Source organism: Xyrauchen texanus, chromosome 32 (assembly GCF_025860055.1).
Source record: "Xyrauchen texanus isolate HMW12.3.18 chromosome 32, RBS_HiC_50CHRs, whole genome shotgun sequence".
NCBI classification, from domain to species: Eukaryota; Metazoa; Chordata; class Actinopteri; order Cypriniformes; family Catostomidae; genus Xyrauchen; species Xyrauchen texanus.
Genome location: NC_068307.1, coordinates 33,137,841 through 33,156,419, shown reverse-complemented (window position 1 = coordinate 33,156,419; position 18,579 = coordinate 33,137,841). Strand labels below are relative to the sequence as shown.

The window sequence follows — 18,579 nt, the reverse complement described above, 5'->3', positions numbered from 1 at the left end:
AAAAAACGATGGTAATTTGCCCAAAAACATGGTGAAACCATGGAGCATGTCATAAAACATTGTACCACCATGGTACATGTAAATAATCATGCTAATGTGTCAAAAAACATAGAAATAACAGGTTATTTGTCCAAAAACGTGGAATATTGTACCATGGTAATATGCCCAAGAACATGGTAATATGTTTAGAAACATGGTAATACCATGGTACATGTCCAAAAACAAGGTATCACCATTGCACCATGTCAAAAAACATGGTATTACGATGGTACATGCTCACACAACCATGGTAATGTGCCCAAAAACATGGTAATACCATGGTCCATGAACCAGACCCTCTCTGGGTCATCTTTGAGATGCTTTTACACTTTGATTGGAGTCCACCTTTGGCAAATTCCATTGATTGGACATGATTTAGAATGGCACACACCTGTCTATAGAATGTCTCACAGCTGAAAATGCATATCAGCGCAAAAACCAATCCATGAGGTAAAAGGAACTGCCTGTAGAGCTCAGAGACAGGATTGTGTCAAGGCACAGATCTGGGGAAGATTACAAAAAATATTTGGCTGCATTGAAGGTTCCCAAGAGCACAGTGGCCTCCATAATTCTTAAATGGAATAAATTTGGAACAACCAGGACTCATTCTAAAGCTGGCTGCCCAGCCAAACTGAGCAATTGGAGGAGAAGGGCCTTGGTAAGAGAGGTGACCAAGAACCCAAGGTTCACTCTGGTTGAGGTCCAGAGGTCATGTGTGGAGATGGGAGAAACTTGCAGAAGGACAACCATCACTGCAACACTCCACCGATCTGGGATTTATGGCAGAGTGGCCAGACGGAAGCGTCTCATCAGTGCAAAACCCACCAAAAAGCACCTAAAGGACTCTCAGACTGTGAGAAACAATATTCTGTGGTCTGCTGAAACAAAGATTGAACTGTTTGTCCTCAATTCCAAGTATCATGTCTCAAGGAAATCAGGCACCGCTAATCAACTGCGCAATATCATCCCAATGGTGAAGCATGGTGCTGGTTTCATCATGCTGTGGGGTGCTTTTCAGCGGCAGGGACTGGGGGATTGGTCAGGATTGAAGGAAAGCGGAACGTAGGAAAAGACAGAGATATCCTTAATGAAAATCTGGTCCAGCGCGCTCAGGAGGACCGATGGGTCACCTTCCAACAGGACAACGACCCTAAGCACACAGCCAAGACAATGCAAGAGTGGCTTTGGGACAACTCTGTGAATGTCCTTGAGTGGCCAAGCCAGCGACCGGACTTGAACCCTATCGAACATCTCTGGAGAGACCTGAAAATGGCTGTCCACTGACGGTCCCCATCCAACCTGACAGATCTTGAGAGGATCTGCAGACAAGAATCGAAGAAAATCCTCAAATCCTGGTGTGCAAAGCTGTTCGTATCATACCCAAAAATACTTGAGGCTGTAATCGTTGCCAAAGGTGCTTCAACTAAGTACTGAGTTAAGGGTCTGAATACTTATGTCAATGTGATATTTCATTTTTTTCTTTTTAATAAATTTGCTAATTTATCAAAAACCAACATTATGGGGTATGGAGGATAGATTGATCTGGAAAAAAAAATATTTAAAACAATTTAGAATGAGGCTGCAACATCGCTAAATGTGAAAAATGAAGGAGCCTGAATACTTTCTGAATGCACAGTAGATTTGAACACAAAGAGTCTCTTCAACACTTGTAGTCTTTGTGGTATTAACTTTTAGAAATCCATTTAAATTTAAGGAATATCTTAAATGAGTATTTTCCCTTTCATTGAGAAAACACAATTCCTATATCATGTTGATTCACATATGTTAAGTTCAACACATTTTTATTAATACATCAGTAAACCAGACTATTATTGATCCCATTTTCTATCGTCAAGTGTAACACCATTGTTTATGAATGTAGGCAATTACCAGCAAGCACTAAATCCCCTACTTACTTGCAGCAATGTTTATTACAGTTACATGTATTTAAATATATGGGAATTATTTGAACACTGGTGATGTGACGTCATAGTCTGCAGTTTTCATCAGTCAGTGTTCCTCCTCATTTTTATGGTCTCTAAAACGAGTTCTCCATTTCTCCCTCTGCAGGCTGAATCCGGAACTCCTGAAACTCGGTGCAAACACAATGGGCATACTCCTCAACAGTCCAGATTTTACCTCATCATTTCGCTTTTTCATAAGTGCCAGAGCTGGAGTCAGGGGGAGATTATCACAGTTCTGAAAATACACAAAATAAAAGGTAATTTGTTTATGTATTTTATTTTTAAATGGATATTTCGATTTTTGAATGAGTGCAATGCTGTGAAATCACACAGGATTATTTCTACTCGTCATTCAGTTTGTGAACGAAAGGGAAACGTGTTTTCAGTAAATGCAAGTGTAACGGATGTTTATTGGGCATAAAACAAATTTAAGTTAGCTCTTAAAGCAATTACATTTATTTTAACTAGAAATACGTGTAACTTGACCTGTAAATGGGGGAGTATTTTTCCAGCTGGGGGAATGTGTTGATTTAGCGTTACATTAAGCCAGAGACTCTTTAGCCTGAGACAGAACACTTGTTTTAAATTCAGAGAGTATTTAGCAGAGACGGGACACTTCTATTGGAAGAAATTGGCATGCCCAACTGTCAACAAATGTAGAAAAGGAAGTCCTGCTTTACAGGTAAAAGAGACAGTCACCTTTTAGACACTGACATCATCTGTCAATCAACTTTAGAACGGGCCATTACCAATACAAGCCGGGAAATAATTTTTTTTGTTTTCATTCATAATCTGAGGTAGCATAAAGACAGGGACAGATTTTGACTTGCAAAGGCCCTGGTGCCAATGATCTCCAAGGGCCCCCCTCCAGAAGGTGTTGAGCAGGGGGACTACATATCTATTTGTATATTTCAGAATATTTTGCAATAAACATAAAATATATTGTTTCTATACTTGTAATCAACAACCTAAAATCAATAGTTTGATATATTCCATCGTTTTTTTGTTCAATGACATCATTCATAAAGCTTCATGGGATTGTACTCTGTGACCTCATGAAAGACAGTAAGTACACAGCCTTGTGCATTTGTCTTAATGTTGATTTTCAAATGCTTATTTGCCTCAAAACCAAGTTTGTGATGTTGTGATTTACCTTTTTAACTTGTTGCGCTCTATAGAGCTGTTCAGCTGTGACGTCAATTTGTAGGCAAATCAAGAAGTCTAATTCATCATGTGTTCCCTCTGGATTTTCCTTTTGGTTTTTACTATGGGGTTTTTAAGTTTCTGTGTGAATTAAGGACTATGGTAAACACGTGATGATACGTTGGTGTTTTGTTCTACAACATAAATTACACACTTTCATACCTCGAACCATGTGTTAAAAAGTTTGCAATTCAATAAGTCTTCAAAATTCACGTTTGAGGTATGAAAGTGTGTAATATATATCATAGAACAAAATGTCCACATATCGTGAACATAAGTTCAAAAACCCCATTATAAAAACCCATTGGAAAATCCAGAGGGAACCCAAGGTGAATTCTCTCCTGGGTTTTTGGACTACAGCTCTATACTCAAGAACACAAGTACCGAGAATATTGAGGATGTAACAGATGGTAACTTGTGGGCAAGAACCCTGTACTAAGGTGGCAGAAGAAGGACTTTTATCATTGTGTTTTACTTACTGATATATCAGTGGTTTTCCATCAAGAGTTTCCCACTGTAAGCTTGTGTCGTTGTTATGCTCCTTCAACATTTGTTGTTTTATTGGCCATCCTTTTAATATAGTAATAAACACGCATGTTGATGAGAGAGGTCAACAGAGAATGGCCAGACTGGTTCGAACTGACAAAGTCTACAGTAACTCAGATAACCACTCTGTACAATTGTGGTGAGAAGAATATAATCTCAGAATGCTGTTCTGAGATGCGGGTTGGCCTGTTTTGGCAGCACGAGGGGGACCTGCACAATATTAGACAGGTGGTTTTAATGTTGTGGCTGATCAGTGTATGGAATTGCAGAGCGTTTTAAAAGAGCTCTGTTTTTATTTATTTTTTTCTCCCATTTTCTCCCCAATTTGCAATGCCTAATTCCCAATGTGCTCTAAGTCCTCATGGTGGTGTAGAGACTCGCCTCAATCCGGATGGCGGAGGATGAATCTCAGTTGCCATCAATCTGCGCATCTTTTCATGTCGCTTGTTTAGAGCGTTACCTTAGAGTCCTAACCAGAGGCGGCGGCAGCCGATTTTGCCGGGGCTTCAGCCCCGAATGTTTTGAGTGTAGCCCCGAATGTATTTTGAATAGTTGACTGACAAATATGAAACCGGACAAAAGCCTATGTAAACCCCCAAAATCATAAGTTGCCTTATTTCATTGTGCTTTGGCTTTGCACATACTGCATACAGCCTGTAAAAATAGACATAGGCATAATCTAGCCTATAGAATAAGTTCCTTTGCTGTCGGTAGCCTATGGGCGACTCCGTTTCTTCCTCTCTGTTGAATATGCAGCAGGTAGAGGAGGAGCTTGCACAGTCGTTGACATCAACTAACGTTACTTAGTGGTGAGTTAACGGCAATTAGCAGGAAAGACAGCAAAAATTAAGCAAATGAGGCTTTGGGGATTTTTCCGAAAGAAGTCAGTGGGTAAGATTCACATTTGTTTTTGTCCTTAAAGTCTTAAGATCATCATCTAGCTGGCTTTCACCCACAGTAGGCTAAACCTCAAGAGTTGTAGCCTCTAACCTCCTCATTTAGATATACGCAGCTTGGTAGCTCCGAGTTAACGCATTTGGTTCTCACGCCGGAAACCGCGGTTTGAGCCCCGTTCGGGGCGTACTTTTCTTGTTTATCAGGTGTTGTTTTCGCTAAGGATAACCAATAAGCATTAACATAAAATGTATGTGTGACTTGTTTTGTGATATTAGTTTGTAGGAAATATACACTTTGATTTGATTATATGGTTTTGTAGAGTGTAGCAAAGATGAGCAACAGACTGAGGAGCAGCAGCAGCTGTGCCAGAATCAGGCATGGAAACTGGTAACAATTAATAAGTCACTTTACTTTAGAGAAAGTTAAAAGTGAAACATTGTTTATCTCAATGATCCTAATGAAAGGATTTTGACAGATGAACATTGAGAATTATATACAGTTCGATGCCATGTGTGTCAATGAACTTAGACTAAAGTCATTCATGTATTGCTTTAACTTAGGATCTTATACATCATTTTGACTATTTATGTCAAAAAATATAAATTATTTATATTCAATATTTTTTTTACCTCACTTTACTCACTATAATATAACTCTTTTGTGATGACTTTATGTTAATGTACATGAAAATTCAAGAGTCATGATAGATCTTAGGGCAATCCCACTGATCTGCTCTTCCCAATACATTTTCTTCAATGGTATTGGTCTACAATTTGACATATGTAGCACTTGATGAATTAGTTGTTTGAAGCTGATTTGCAGTAAGTTATGTGCTGTATCTGTTCTTTTGCATCACAGATGATTCAGGGAGGAGAGAGGATGTTGAGGATAGTACTAGAGTGGAAGATTTAGGAACTGTAGAAACAGGCCCAGCCAGAGCAAAACTCAAAGAATACCCTCTCACCAGCTTTGGACTACAGAGAAGTGGTTGCTAGTGTGAAAATAAAATTGTCTGGGCTAAGCCCCGGATGTCCTTCAATGCTGGAAACGCCTCTGGTCCTAACGCGAGAGGCTTCACGCTATTCTCCGGAATCCACGCAAAACTCACCACGCGCCCCACAAGGAGGTTAACCCAACATGACTCTACCCACCCTAGCAACCGGGCCAATTGGTTGCTTAGGAAGCCTGACTGGAGTCACTCAGCATGCCCTGGATTCGAACTTGCAACTCCAGGTTTGGTAGTCAGCGTCTTTACTTGCTGGGCTACTTAGGCCCTGGGATCTGTTTTTGATTGAGGAAAACAGCATTCTAGTGTGAATTAGAGGCATGAACGCAGCAAAATAAATGTGTTTTCAAACTTATGGGGCGGTCACACTAGGCTTTGAGCATGCAAATATTTCAGGCAACGCTTCGGACCAGGATTTTATGTCACTAGGGAAGACTTCTGGTGTACTGTAAGTAAATAATACATCACAAAAAAATAAAACTATTATGTTTAAAATGTTACTTAAAATATATTGTCCACTCACTTTCCAGCAACAATAAAACACACTTTAAAATATGTATTCTTTATATTGAGCCAAGAGATCAGTGTGTGACGCTTTGCAGGTCAGAGTTTACCAAACTTGAGCTCTTGTACACAACGGAGTACAAAATTTCTTGGCATGAGCTTGTGTTTCCGGTCTCCCATGGTCGGACACATTTGAATGGGAGTGAACTGAGCGCAAAGTGTAGTGTGATCATCCCTTGAGTTTAGTGTGGCCTCGGCAACTGTTGCGGTCCAGTATTTTATCAGACCAGTTTTGCTCTTTTTCTAATAAAAGTTTAAAGGAATATTCCAGGTTCAAGTTCAGGGTTCACACTCTTTTCAATACACAATTTTCCAGGACATTATATGTGCCCAACAAGTGTAATATTTAAGCAAAAACATACGTCCATTTAAATCTAGCTTTTATTTTGGAATTTCAGTGTGTTTTGAGCAGTAGATAAGCAGTTCTTTACATGGCCAAGTGTGATTATTAATCCCCGTAAAACTATGATTTAATTAAATAAATACATAGTCTGTATGTGCTGTGTACTTCAGAGTGCGAGCGCGATACAATCGTCTGTGTTCAGAGACTGCTATCTGGTGCTTGAATAATGTGTCCCACGCTGACTGCCTAATATGTGTATAGGGAGCGGCAGTACTGGCGATGATCATGATTCCGAGACCCCATCGTTACCATGTTTTTGTGCATGTAACAAAAGCTTTGTTAGCAACACAGTCCAACAATTTTATTATACTAAATTATTTTCCAGGACAATTAGGTACTTTTCAAATTTTCCATGACTGGAAATCCACATTGCAAAATTGCAGGTTTTCCAGGATACGTAGGAACCCGGAAGTTAAGCTCAGTCGACTGCATTTTTTGCATAATGTTGATTACCACAGAAAATAATGTTCACTCGTCCCGCCTTTTAAAAAAGACGATGAGGTTACAAAAAATCGAAGTGAACGGGGCCAATTTTTGGAGGGGACAGAAACGGAAATGTAAAATTTTATAAAAATGCAATTCTTCTGTTAAAACTCATGTATTATCTGTAAAGTTCTTTAAATCATAATTTTTAGAGTCGTTTTAGGTTTTGTTGAAATGACATGACAACAAAATTGTTAAATTGGATCTAACTTTACACAGAAAATGTAAGTGATTTTCTAACACTAAAATCATGGTAGCACATATTGTTTATGTCTTGTGGTTATACTGTTAAAATAGTGAGTATTTTAACTTTTACAGATTGGTGCCATTCACTTCCATTGCTTTTTAAATAAAGGAGGGACGAGTCAAAATATATTTTTGTGGTAATCAACATATGCAACAAATGCTGTCAACTGAGCTCAACTTGTAATGAACCTGGAATATTCCTGTAAGGATGTCTGGTTAGTTTTAAATAGAAATGACCCATAAACGGTAAAACCTTGTTGTTGGGGCACTTATAATGGTGATGCAGGAGATGATTCATATGGTATTTTCACCCAGAGGCTTTACTATCAATATTTCTTTTTTACTTTTTAAGTTGGTCATGGCACAAGTTGAAAAATTAGAAATGACTTTGCACAAAAAAATGGTTGGTAATAGATTCCACTGCACAGTCTGATGCTAGCATGTAATGTAATGACTCTACAATCAGTGGTATAGCTATTTATTTTTACTGTTTATTTGTGGCACTGCCCACTTAACAACTAGGCTTCTCTTATAAAAGTGTAAATACTGTAAATGCATGTCCCGTTCGTTTGATCACAAAGGGGATAGCGTATTTCTGCAATGCTGTCGATAATTGAATATTTTACTTGTTGCTGCATCGGCACCGACTGGTGTCAGTCATTTGGAGTGCCAATTCCCAATGTACTTTAAGTCCTTGTGGTGGCATAGTGACTCACTTCAATCTGGGTGGTGGAGGACGAATCTCAGTTACCTACGCTTCCGAGATGTCAATCTGTTTATCTCATTACGTGGCTTGTTGAGCGTGTTACCGCGGAGACGTAGCACATGTGGTGGCTACACGCTATTCTCCGTTGCATCCACGTGAGTGCGAGAACCACATTATAGCAATCACGAGGAGGTTAACGCAAGCAACTGGGCCAATTGGTTGCTTAGTAAGCCTGACTGGAGTCACTCAGCACACTCTGGATTCTAACTTGCGACTCCAGTTGTGGTAGGAAGCGTCTTTACTTGCTGAGCTACCCAGACCCCCCATTTGGTGTTAGTATTAAAGTTGTTGTACAGTGAAACTAAGTGCACCTTTAAGATGAAAATGTGCTAGAATAGTCCATTAATATTGAATAATAACTAGAATGAAATCAGTTGCAACATAGAAAACATCTTAATGTAAACCTAATGTTTATTTTTGCTTGAAAGCTGCCATATAGAACACAAATACAAGAGAAATCTCTCTTACGGTGGTTCGAGCATTCGATAAAGCATCTGATCGCTGTATATTGAGTTCCAGTGTTGATTTGCTGACTCCCGGTGCTGGGTTTTCTGTCTTCTGCTGTCCTGAACTCACGCGTGCATTCACTCTTTTAATAATGTCACTCAACGTGCTGAAAGTTTTGCTCCGGGAGAGCTCTGCTGGCTTCTGTGAAAGAAAACAAAGAAATAGTTAAGGAAAGAATTGGAGTGCCTAACATCACTCCTTAATTGTGGTAAATCCACTGTAACGCCTGGCCTTGAGCGGCTTATTGCTTTTATAAAATGACGAGAACCGTAAAATGATAAAACACACCAATGTTTAAAACATATTGCAATGTATGTATTACGTCCTTTCATAATCAGCTATAGTAAATGTTTGTAATGGTAAGCCACTCGAGGCTCTTGGATACTGTGATTTTACCATAGTTAGAAGGTGTAGTTAGACTATATGTGAATTGTGGCTTATTGCTTTAACATATACCTTTAAATTAGCTGGTTTTGTTCCCTCTGGATTCATATTCTCTCCTGAAACTCTGTCCCTCCTGAGGAAGGGTTCCCGTCTGTCCTCTTCCTCTGATGTTATTTCTTTTCTGTGGATGCAAGGTTTGTATACAGGATATCTCTCCTCATTTTCAGTGTTCAGCGGAGAAGAGTGATGATTGTATGTGATTCTCTCAGGCATTTGTATAGGCCTTGGGATAAAAGAACTGCACATAAAATTGTGAGCTATGTTAGGGAATTGTTCTCAAATATTTGTCTACCTGTTCGTCTTTGTCTTTCTTTTCATTGTTCTTTTGTGAATGTCTCTTTTAATGTTTACCTATTCAACGCCTCATTACAATGCATCTGGATTTGTCCTGGAAAGAAATGCCGTCTACAACAGAAAAGGCAAATGTATGTATGTATGCCAAGCACAAGCATGTGTAACAAAACATTTAGACGTATTGCCTATTATTTCAGAAAGCCTTAAGAAAGATACTAACCTTGATCTTTGATATTCTGGATGCCTGAAGTCAGACAGAAACATTGAATTTAACCTGGAATACAGATAAGATTTAAGTTTGTTCTTCACATAAATCTATTTTCTGGCTTTAAAAGACTTCATAGAGATTATTTTATGGTACTTTTTATACAAAGCCCCTTAATGGATAGCCCTTTTGTTTTTAATTGTTTTGCCTTCCCTTGCAGAAAATTACCAATGGTTTTACCATATTGTAGTACCCATTTTTTGTTTTGTGTTTGTGTGCATAAACTATGGTTTTACTAAAGTAATATTATAATACCCATGTTTTTACTATAGTGATACTTATTAACCATGACTATAGTAACCATGTTTTGTTTTGTGGAACTCATGTTTTTACTATAGTAATATTGTAGTAACCATGACATTAGTAACCATGTTTTGTTTTTGTTTTTGTGTGGAAACGCAGACACCCCAATGCAGAACTATAAATGCAAACTAATACATTGGCCACTACGCGGAGCCTACGCTGTAGGTTTGACGCAGAAGTATAAATCAGCCTTTAGTCATTTTTGAAGATAAAGAGGGAGTCTGCTTCATGGATGGAGTTGGTAAGGTCATTTTACCATTGCAAAACAGTGAACCCAAAAGTCTGGGAAAGTGATTTGGTGCCTCTTTATGTTGGTACCACAAGGTGCTACTCATTTGCAGACCTTAGCCTTGTGGTGGGAACGTAGCTCTGCAGGAACGCTTATAGGTAAACTTGGGCAGAGACCAGTGACTTTTCTGTATGCCAGCATCAGAGCCTTGAACTTGATACGTGAGGCAACCGGCAGCCAGTAAAGAGAAACAAGGGGTGTAACATGCGCTCTATTTGTTTCATTGATGACCAGGCATGCTGCTGCATTCTGGACCTTTTGCAGAGGTCTCCTAACACATACAGGATGGCCGGCTGAAAGAGCATTACAGTAATCCAGTTTAGATATGACAAGAGACTGAACCAGGAGTTGTGTGGCATGTTCATAGAGGAAGAGTCTTCCTAATGTTGTAGAGTGCAAATCTACATTACCGAGGTAGGGTTTTGTTTTTTGTGGAAACAGTCGTTTTACTTTTGTAATATTGTAGTGTTCGCTGTCCTTTTCTGCATTTCGCAGTGCCATTTTGTGGTCCATTCTGCATAACGTGGCAGCTCATCGCTTAACACTGCCCATACGGCCCGTTTCGATGCCTACCCACCAGCCCGCTCGGTTGTCCCGATGGCCAGTCTGCCCCTGATCAGTCTCAAAATGCGTCGGCCCACTGGGAAAATGCCCAGTATTCCAGATTACCAGTCCAGCCCTGCTGTCATGCTAAGGGGTGATACAGGGCAAATGGAGACTTCATCCTCAAACTGTACTGAGGATTTGGGAAATATTCGGCAAAGCAGAAATCTATCTATTTTCCCACTGTCCCCTCTGTTATTCTAGGCCCAAGCCCCACAGGGAATGGATGCAATGGCACACCAATGGCCGGCGAAACGCATATATAAGTTTCCCCCGGTATGCCTTATTCACTCTGTCATATGCAAAGTCCGAGAAAACAAGGAAATGGTTCTATTAGTTGTGCCGAAATGGCCCAACCTGCCATGGTTTCCGGAAATGATGGAGATGCTGTACAGCTTGCTCACCATGGGAAGTACCACTGAGAAGGGTTCTCCTCTCAGGCGCAAGGCACAATCAGGCATCCCCAGCCTCAGCTGTGGAACCTGCATGTGTGGCGCCTGCACGGTTCCACAGCTGAACACACACCAGAACTGATGCGTTCAGTCATGAACACCATTTTTCAAACCAGAGCACGATCCATGAGACGCCGCTACGCACTAAAATGGAAGGTGTTCACTGATTGTGCCTCTTACATGGCAAGGACCCAGTAAACTGCCCCATACATAAAATTCAAATATTTCTTCAAGAGCGATTAGTAGCATGACACCCCGTCAAAGTTCAAAGTGTATGTGGCAACTATATCTTCGCATCACGCACATGAAGCCTGCACCTCTATAGGCAAGCATGATTTAATCATAAAGTTCCTTAAGGGAGCAAGACAATTAAACCCACCTCGGCCGGCTACAGTCCCAACTTAACTTTAATCCTAAAAGATTTCACAGGGCCCCCTTCGAGCCTTTGGACTCTGTTGAACTGCGCATGCCTTCCATTAAGACCGCACTTCTGCTGGCTCTGGCCTCAGTAAAACGGGTCTGTGAACTGCATTCACTATCAGTCCACAATTCATGTCGAGTTTGGCCCCGGTCTTTCAAGAGCCACTGTCAAACCCAGGAATGGCTATGTACCTAAAGTCCTAACCACGCCATCGCGCTGGTGGTTCACCTTCAGGCCTTCTTCCCTCCATTTAATTCACACGAGGAACAATCACTGCATTGTTTTGCCCTGTGCGGGCACTACATGCATATGCTGAGCATACTTGCCAGTTCAGACTGTCTGATCAGCTCTTTATATACTATAGACTCGAGGATGCACAAAATGAATGTTCGTCTCCAAGCAAAGCCTCCTCATGGATGAATGGTGTGTCCTTACAAGACATACTGTATGTTTTGCAGCAGGATGGTCCTCTCAAAACCCATTTGCAAGGTTTTACAACCTACTGTACACGTGACGTCTCTTTTTCCACAAGTCCTCTCTGTTTAGAGCACTTGCTATTTATTAGCCAAATATATAAATAATTATACCCTTCCCTTTAAGTATGGGCTCCCCATCATTTGCACAAATGCCATTTTAATTTACCATAAAGTTGCAAACACTTTCATTATAAATAAACTCCCTCCCCTACTGGGTTCATAAGGAGATAATTATACTATATGACTATAGTTCATATATTCGTTATGAGTGCTCTCCTCCTGGCCAACGGGAGGATCACTCATTGCAGCATACTCATATTGGTCGCCGTCCCATAAGATTGTGCGACCATGTTTTCTCTCTGGGAAGTTATGTTGTGTAGTGCGGCGTGATGGGATTCTGTTACCCATATGCGTTAATAAATGCAATGTCAAGTAGACTGAGTCGTAAGGGACTGAGTCTGTTCCTTGAGACGAAGGAAACGAGACACTGCGAACACTAGCCGCACTACAAGACTCACGACAAGGCATGAGAGATGCGCTCCTTGTTCTCAGTCAGATACAAATATCATGGTTAAAATATGGTTACTGTAGTAAAACCATGGTAAACTTTGTGGTTTTAATACAAATACCATAGTTGAACTATGGTTAGTTGGTTATTGTAGTAAAACCACTGATCATCGTCTACTTTAATATGGAAAACATCAGCACAGACATTCTGAGCAAATGATGATAGAATAATTGTTTTGGGGTGAACTATTCGTATAAGCTCATTGGAAGCCACATAAAGTCAAATAACTGTATATTTTTTTTACTTACTTGCCCTCCTCTTGATGCCCAGACTGAAATCTGACATTAAACTCATTTGAGGGAAACTCCAATCCACCATGATGTCTGTCCAGGACAGGTTGATGATGGAACGGCAAATCACAAGCATCAGGTGAGTTAAGAGTGCTCTCTGTCAATCTCTGGATAACCCCCATCGCCTCCCAGTCCAGGGGGTTGTCGGTTGGTGGAGGGGGAGGACTGGAGATGAACTCGGTGAGTTCAATTTTGCCGTTGTTCAAGTTCAGAGAAACTGGCTTGTAAAGTGTGTTGGGTTCATATGCTGACTTTTCTGTTTTCAGCATATCTGGGACCGGGAGTGAAGCAGCATAAAGTATTCGAAACTCTCGATCAAAAGATTCCACTACTGGGCCACTCATGACGGTGACGATCTGACGATGCAGGTGAGCGTCACTCCAGGTAGGACTGATCAATACAACGAGAGAAAAATCAAGAGATTGCAAAGAATAATTAGTTTCTTGGCTAATGATCTTTTAAAAGAGTTTTACGACACCCCATTCTTCCTTTACCTATAGCTCCCCAACATCACAGTATCCAGATCCACCAATACAAAGTTGTCCTTGAGTTCTCCAACCACCATCTTTGCATCACGCGTCAGGAACGTTTTACCACCCAAAACGCGCACTCTGATATTCTGAAATGTCATCAAAAAAGAAAGATGTCAAACATTTTTTAATGCATATAGTACATGAGCTGTCAGTTCGGTCAACTGTCCGAGAATTCAAGACATTACAGTTCTGAAGAATTTGAGTGTTCAACCAAAGGTCGGTTCAAGTTTATTGGACATAGTGAGTGATTTTCAGTAACAAGATGAATGCTGTGGAACTGGTTCAAATTCTCCTCATTCATACTTTTACATACTCTACAATGAAGAGTAACATTTGTCAAGAAATGCGAATTATACACTAAGGTGTGTCAAAGTCTTTTATTTAGAGGATCAGTCTGTTAAGTCTAATCAAGGTTGAGTCTGGTAAGGTGTGCATGGAGATTTGTTAAAGATGTGTAGTGGATAGTTCAGCCAAAAATTTTAATTTTGTCACCCTAAAATTGTCTCACCCACATTTCGTTCCAAACCAGCATGTCTTTCTGTTGCAGAACACAAAAGGAGATGTTTTAGTGATTGTCCCAGTCTGTCTCTTCAATACAATCGCAGTGGATAGTGAATTACTTTAAAGCTTAAAAAGGTCCCAAAAGTATTTGTGGCAGGGCGGAGGGCGGGGCCGGGTCGTGATCCTACACACCAGGTCCCGTATTAGGCTAATTATGCCTCCAAGGGATAAAGGTCGACTGCAGAGGATCGTGCGGGAGAGAGAGATTGTTAGCGGACATGTCCATCATGTGTGTGTTTATGTTGTCTTTTAAGTTATCATTAAACTTTTATTTATATTGAAAAGCCGGTTCTCGCCTCCTCCTTGCCATTGATCCCTTTACAGTATTATAAAAGTAGTCCATCTGATTTACGATATATTCCTAGTCTTCTGAAGACACACAATAGGATTTTGTGAAGTCCTTTTTCATTGAAAATCTTGTGTTCATGAGTACTATGAGATAACTGCATTCACAGTGACTTGCAGTGCAAGAACTTGCATTGTTTATCACTAAAATCATGCAACAGACATTAAGATTTTCACTGAAAAATTACTTAAATTGCAGGTTGTTTTTTCGGATGCCTTTGGAAAACTTGCAAATTGATGCAAGAGCCACATGGACTACTTTATTGATACTTTTTTATCCTTTTTTAAGCTTCATAGTGAGTCACTATCCACTGCCATTGTATTGAAAAGACAGGCTGGAATATTCATTACTTTTTCTTTTTTTAGTTCCACATAAGAAAAAGTAATATAGGTTTGGAATGACATTAGTGGTGAGTAAATGATGACAGAATTTATAGGTATCACAGTCAATGTTTCAATGAAAACAAGGAAATTAATTTCTTCTTTTTGGGTACCAAGCAACACCTGGTCATTTACTGTACATGTACTCACTGGATGTTGAAGCTGGTGTGAAGAGCAGTTATTTTCCACAGATCTTTGGTTAAGAATGATGTATACCGGAATACCACGCGCTGCAGTGGACAGGAGATCACCAATCACGGCACTGTCTGACAATTTGTCGGTCACCATGGCGATCAGCTGCCCAAAACAAACATCAAAAAATTATTTTCGGAATGATTGGTCTGTATTTACAATTTTATTACCAGTGGTAAATAGGGATGGCCGGATTGATTCTAAAGTATCAATGCTTCCAATATCAAGATTATTAATCATATATATATAAATTAAACTAGTGATTTTATGATTTAGTTACCTTGAAAATTAATGCATGTCTCAAACTTCAAAGTGAAAAAAAAAAAAGAATTAGCCAATAGTGCCTCATGTTAGTCTTAATCTTGACAAATCTAATTTACTTTGTGACATTTTCTTTTTTTATGTTTTTGTGATATTTGTGAAATTTATTTAAATTAATAGTTGTTAAAACATGAATAAACAAAACAGAAATCTAACTGTAATTATCCATTTAGGCCTATACTGTAAATGTAACTTCTTTTTCCAAAATAATTATTGCGGAAGCAAATTGGTATTGGACATAATTTAGTTTAGTTAGATTTTGACTGTACAGTTTAGTTTGAATGCATTTTTGTACAACTAATGAAGAATAGTTTGATGGAAGATACAACTAATTTAGCTGATTTATGATGCAACAGGTTTGTGCAACTAAACTACATTTCCCATCATTACATGTGGCCGCAAATCAGTGAATAAATATATAGATAAAGGATCAGTTGCACACCTAATGTGCATCTTTGCACTTCATTTTGTTGCATTTGTGCTAAATAAGTTTTCTGTCAGTAAGTGAAAAAAAGAGGAATATGAAATAGGTCCATTCTCGCATGAAAATATGGGACACTAGAGCATTTTGAGCACTTCCATAAAGGACATTTTGCCATAAGGCTCCCTCCCAAGGATGCCAAATTTTTGTGATGCAAATACTGGACGTGTGAGCAATTTAAGTGCTACAGTATGGGATGTTTTGCCCTCAAGATCCCTCCCAATTATGCCAACTTTTTGCTACAAGAATACTGGACATGTGAGCAATTTGAGTGCTACAATACGGGACGTTTTGCCGTTAGGGACCCTTCCAAGGATACCAACATTTTGCTATGGGAATACTGGATGCGTGAGCATTTTGAGTGCTACAGTATGGGACGTTTTGTCATCAAGATCCCTCCCAAGTATGCCAACTTTTTGCTAAACAAATTCTGGACATGTGAGCAATTAGAGAGCTACAATACGGGACATTTTGCAATTAGGGCCCCTTCCAAGGATACCAACATTTTGCTATGTGAATACTGGACATGTGAGCAATTTGAGTGCTACAGTTTGGGACGTTTTGCCATCAAGATCCCTCCCAAGTATGCCAACTTTTAGCTACACAAATTCTGGACATGTGAGCAATTTGAGAGCTACAATACGGGACGTTTTGCCATTAGGGCCCCTTCCAAGGATACCAACATTTTGCTAAGTGAATACTGGACGCGTGAGCATTTTGAGTGCTACAATATGGGACGTTTTGCCGTCAGGGTCCCTCCCAGGGATTCCAACTTTTTGCTGCACTCATCAGCATTGTGGTTTCAATACAGAACACAATGACTTCAAATGGACTTTCTGTGACATGTTCCGAGTAGGCCACTAAATGGATGCTAAATTGTAGACAAATCTTTCAAATTAATTGACTCAGAAATTCACCAGTTGACCAGTGCAATCCGATCAACAAGACTAACAAGGTTTGTCCTTTTAAAACATTTGTTAGAAATGAATTCCAGTCAACTAAGTCCAATTTGTACACTCTTTCTCCTTTAGTTTGTTGCTAATTTCTAAGGTAAGGATTGAGTTTAGCATCTTATCTTACTTTATTGGCTCCATGTAGGAGTCTCCTGAGGACTTCCCGTATTGGAGGCGCATTTTCTTGAGGAGGATTGGTGTAGACATGAACTCCGCCCATATCCATCCAGCTGATCTTTTCTGGCCATCCCAGCTCTAAGCATGGCGCTGGCGTGTCAGACTGTACGGGAAAATAGTGTCCAGAAAAGTCCTGTACATCAGAACCAACCTCCTCCTTGCCATTTACATCCTCCAGTACTGCATCACTGCTGCAATAATCCTCGACCCAGCTGGTGATCTGATCCACCTCTCTGGGTGAGAGGAAAGGTCCGATTTGCTCTCTGTTAAGTTTGGCATAGAACTCACCAGGGCCTGAACTCACCAGGCTTTCCACGCAATACCGCTCTGCCTCACAGTGCAAGAAGTCTGGGCTGGACTCCGTCAATGGAGAATAGATGGTATTCTCATTGAGGCTCTGCTCTTGAGAGTTTGACATGATTGGAGCCTAAAAGTTGACAAGATATCCTTCTATAAAGGGACAAGGACTGTAGTATAAATCATGATGGTGTGTAAACAATAACTGACAGCAGCTCTAGGATAGGGTGGAGAGTTGGTAAATTATTCAAATAGTTAAAGTTCTTCTTCATATGCCAACACTGCCAAAAAAAATCAGGATACTCCATAAATAAGTGGTTATAGTGTTGGAAGTTTTGCAGAACTCTGAAACGTCTTTTAATACAGTAAATCCTTTAGTGCAGTCCACCAAGTCTTGAGTGAAAAAGCAAAAAATTCAAACTTTAGGAATATCCCCAGCCTTTCTCAAACATTTTTAATTGCATTTCTTGACTATATTTAATGTGAAAAAGCCTGAAAGTTAATCCGGTGAATGGTAACACTTAAAATGAAAATATCACAGATTAAGGATCAAAAGACGTTTCTTACCTCCCTGTTTCACTTACACACCCTCACAAGTCCATTGAGTGTTTCCATCAAGTTCTGACATATCGCTGGCTCATATCTCCTCCCATTCTAAATGTACTTGCTCTGTCAAGTGTAAAATTACTTTTCACCTTGTAACCATTGAGAGAAACTTGTCACCCCTCCGATCAGCCCATTTTCAGCTTTAGCACAAATTAATGTTTTGTGCAGCAGCTTCGAAATCACGTTCTCTCAATCCACATTCTCTTTTATTATGATGTTTGCGATGTGTCATTGATATTAGATTTCGTTCCTTATTGTGTCTTTAGTAAGCAAATAAAGCATCTCTCTCCCTTTTTCTGGCTCACTATCATGACAGGTTCTACCAGATGAGCGAGTCTTCTCTAGAGAGCCGAGATTTAGAGCGTCCTTTCCTCCCAGCTACTGTCAAAGGGGGGAGAGGCTGTGTATCCACACCTACCTATACACATTTATTTCGTATTAATACATCTTACACATATTGCGTAAGTGTGGACTTGAGATCATATGCTTTGATGCTTAACCATGTGCAGAAACATGTGTTTTGTAATCTACATGCTATGTGGGAGTATTTAATTAATTAAAGTGCTTTATAAAATGAGTGGTGAGCTCACCTTTGCTCACATTTGCTCACCTTTGCTCACATTTGCTCACCTTTGAGTTTGCATGAACACATTCTTGTCTTTTATCACCTTTTCTGTCAGCAGGATGAGCTAAGCAAAGGTTA

At 39.8% G+C, this 18,579-nt stretch overlaps 1 protein-coding gene across 4 annotated transcripts; it reads right to left on the bottom strand.

Moving 5' to 3' along the window:
* Positions 1-1,598: 1,598 nt before the first annotated feature.
* Positions 1,599-18,177, bottom strand: LOC127625677 (uncharacterized). Of its 4 annotated transcripts, none has more exons than XM_052101002.1 (10): positions 17,838-18,177; positions 16,924-17,663; positions 15,000-15,146; positions 13,524-13,648; positions 12,988-13,419; positions 9,583-9,636; positions 9,420-9,473; positions 9,081-9,306; positions 8,586-8,765; positions 1,600-2,238 (listed from the first exon to the last, which is right to left on the bottom strand). In XM_052101002.1, the coding sequence occupies exons 2-10, from the start codon at positions 17,389-17,391 to the stop codon at positions 2,050-2,052; spliced, it is 1,875 nt and encodes a 624-aa protein (XP_051956962.1). In that variant the 5' UTR covers positions 17,392-17,663; positions 17,838-18,177; the 3' UTR covers positions 1,600-2,049. The 4 variants fall into 4 exon arrangements, with proteins under 4 accessions (XP_051956964.1, XP_051956962.1, XP_051956963.1 ...); XM_052101003.1 differs by having other exon boundaries at positions 16,924-17,400; XM_052101004.1 differs by having other exon boundaries at positions 1,599-2,238; positions 9,081-9,291; positions 16,924-18,177.
* Positions 18,178-18,579: the final 402 nt, after the last annotated feature.

Bases quoted from the DNA above. Each gene is read 5' to 3' on its own strand.
- LOC127625677 (XM_052101001.1), bottom strand. From the start codon at position 17,391: ATGTCAAACTCTCAAGAGCAGAGCCTCAATGAGAATACCATCTATTCT. The intron at 15,147-16,923 runs GTAAGATAAGAT...TGTTTTGGGCAG, and splicing joins TCCTACATGGAGCCAATAAA to CTGATCGCCATGGTGACCGA. The intron at 13,420-13,523 runs GTAAAGGAAGAA...TGTATTGATCAG, and splicing joins GTGATGTTGGGGAGCTATAG to TCCTACCTGGAGTGACGCTC.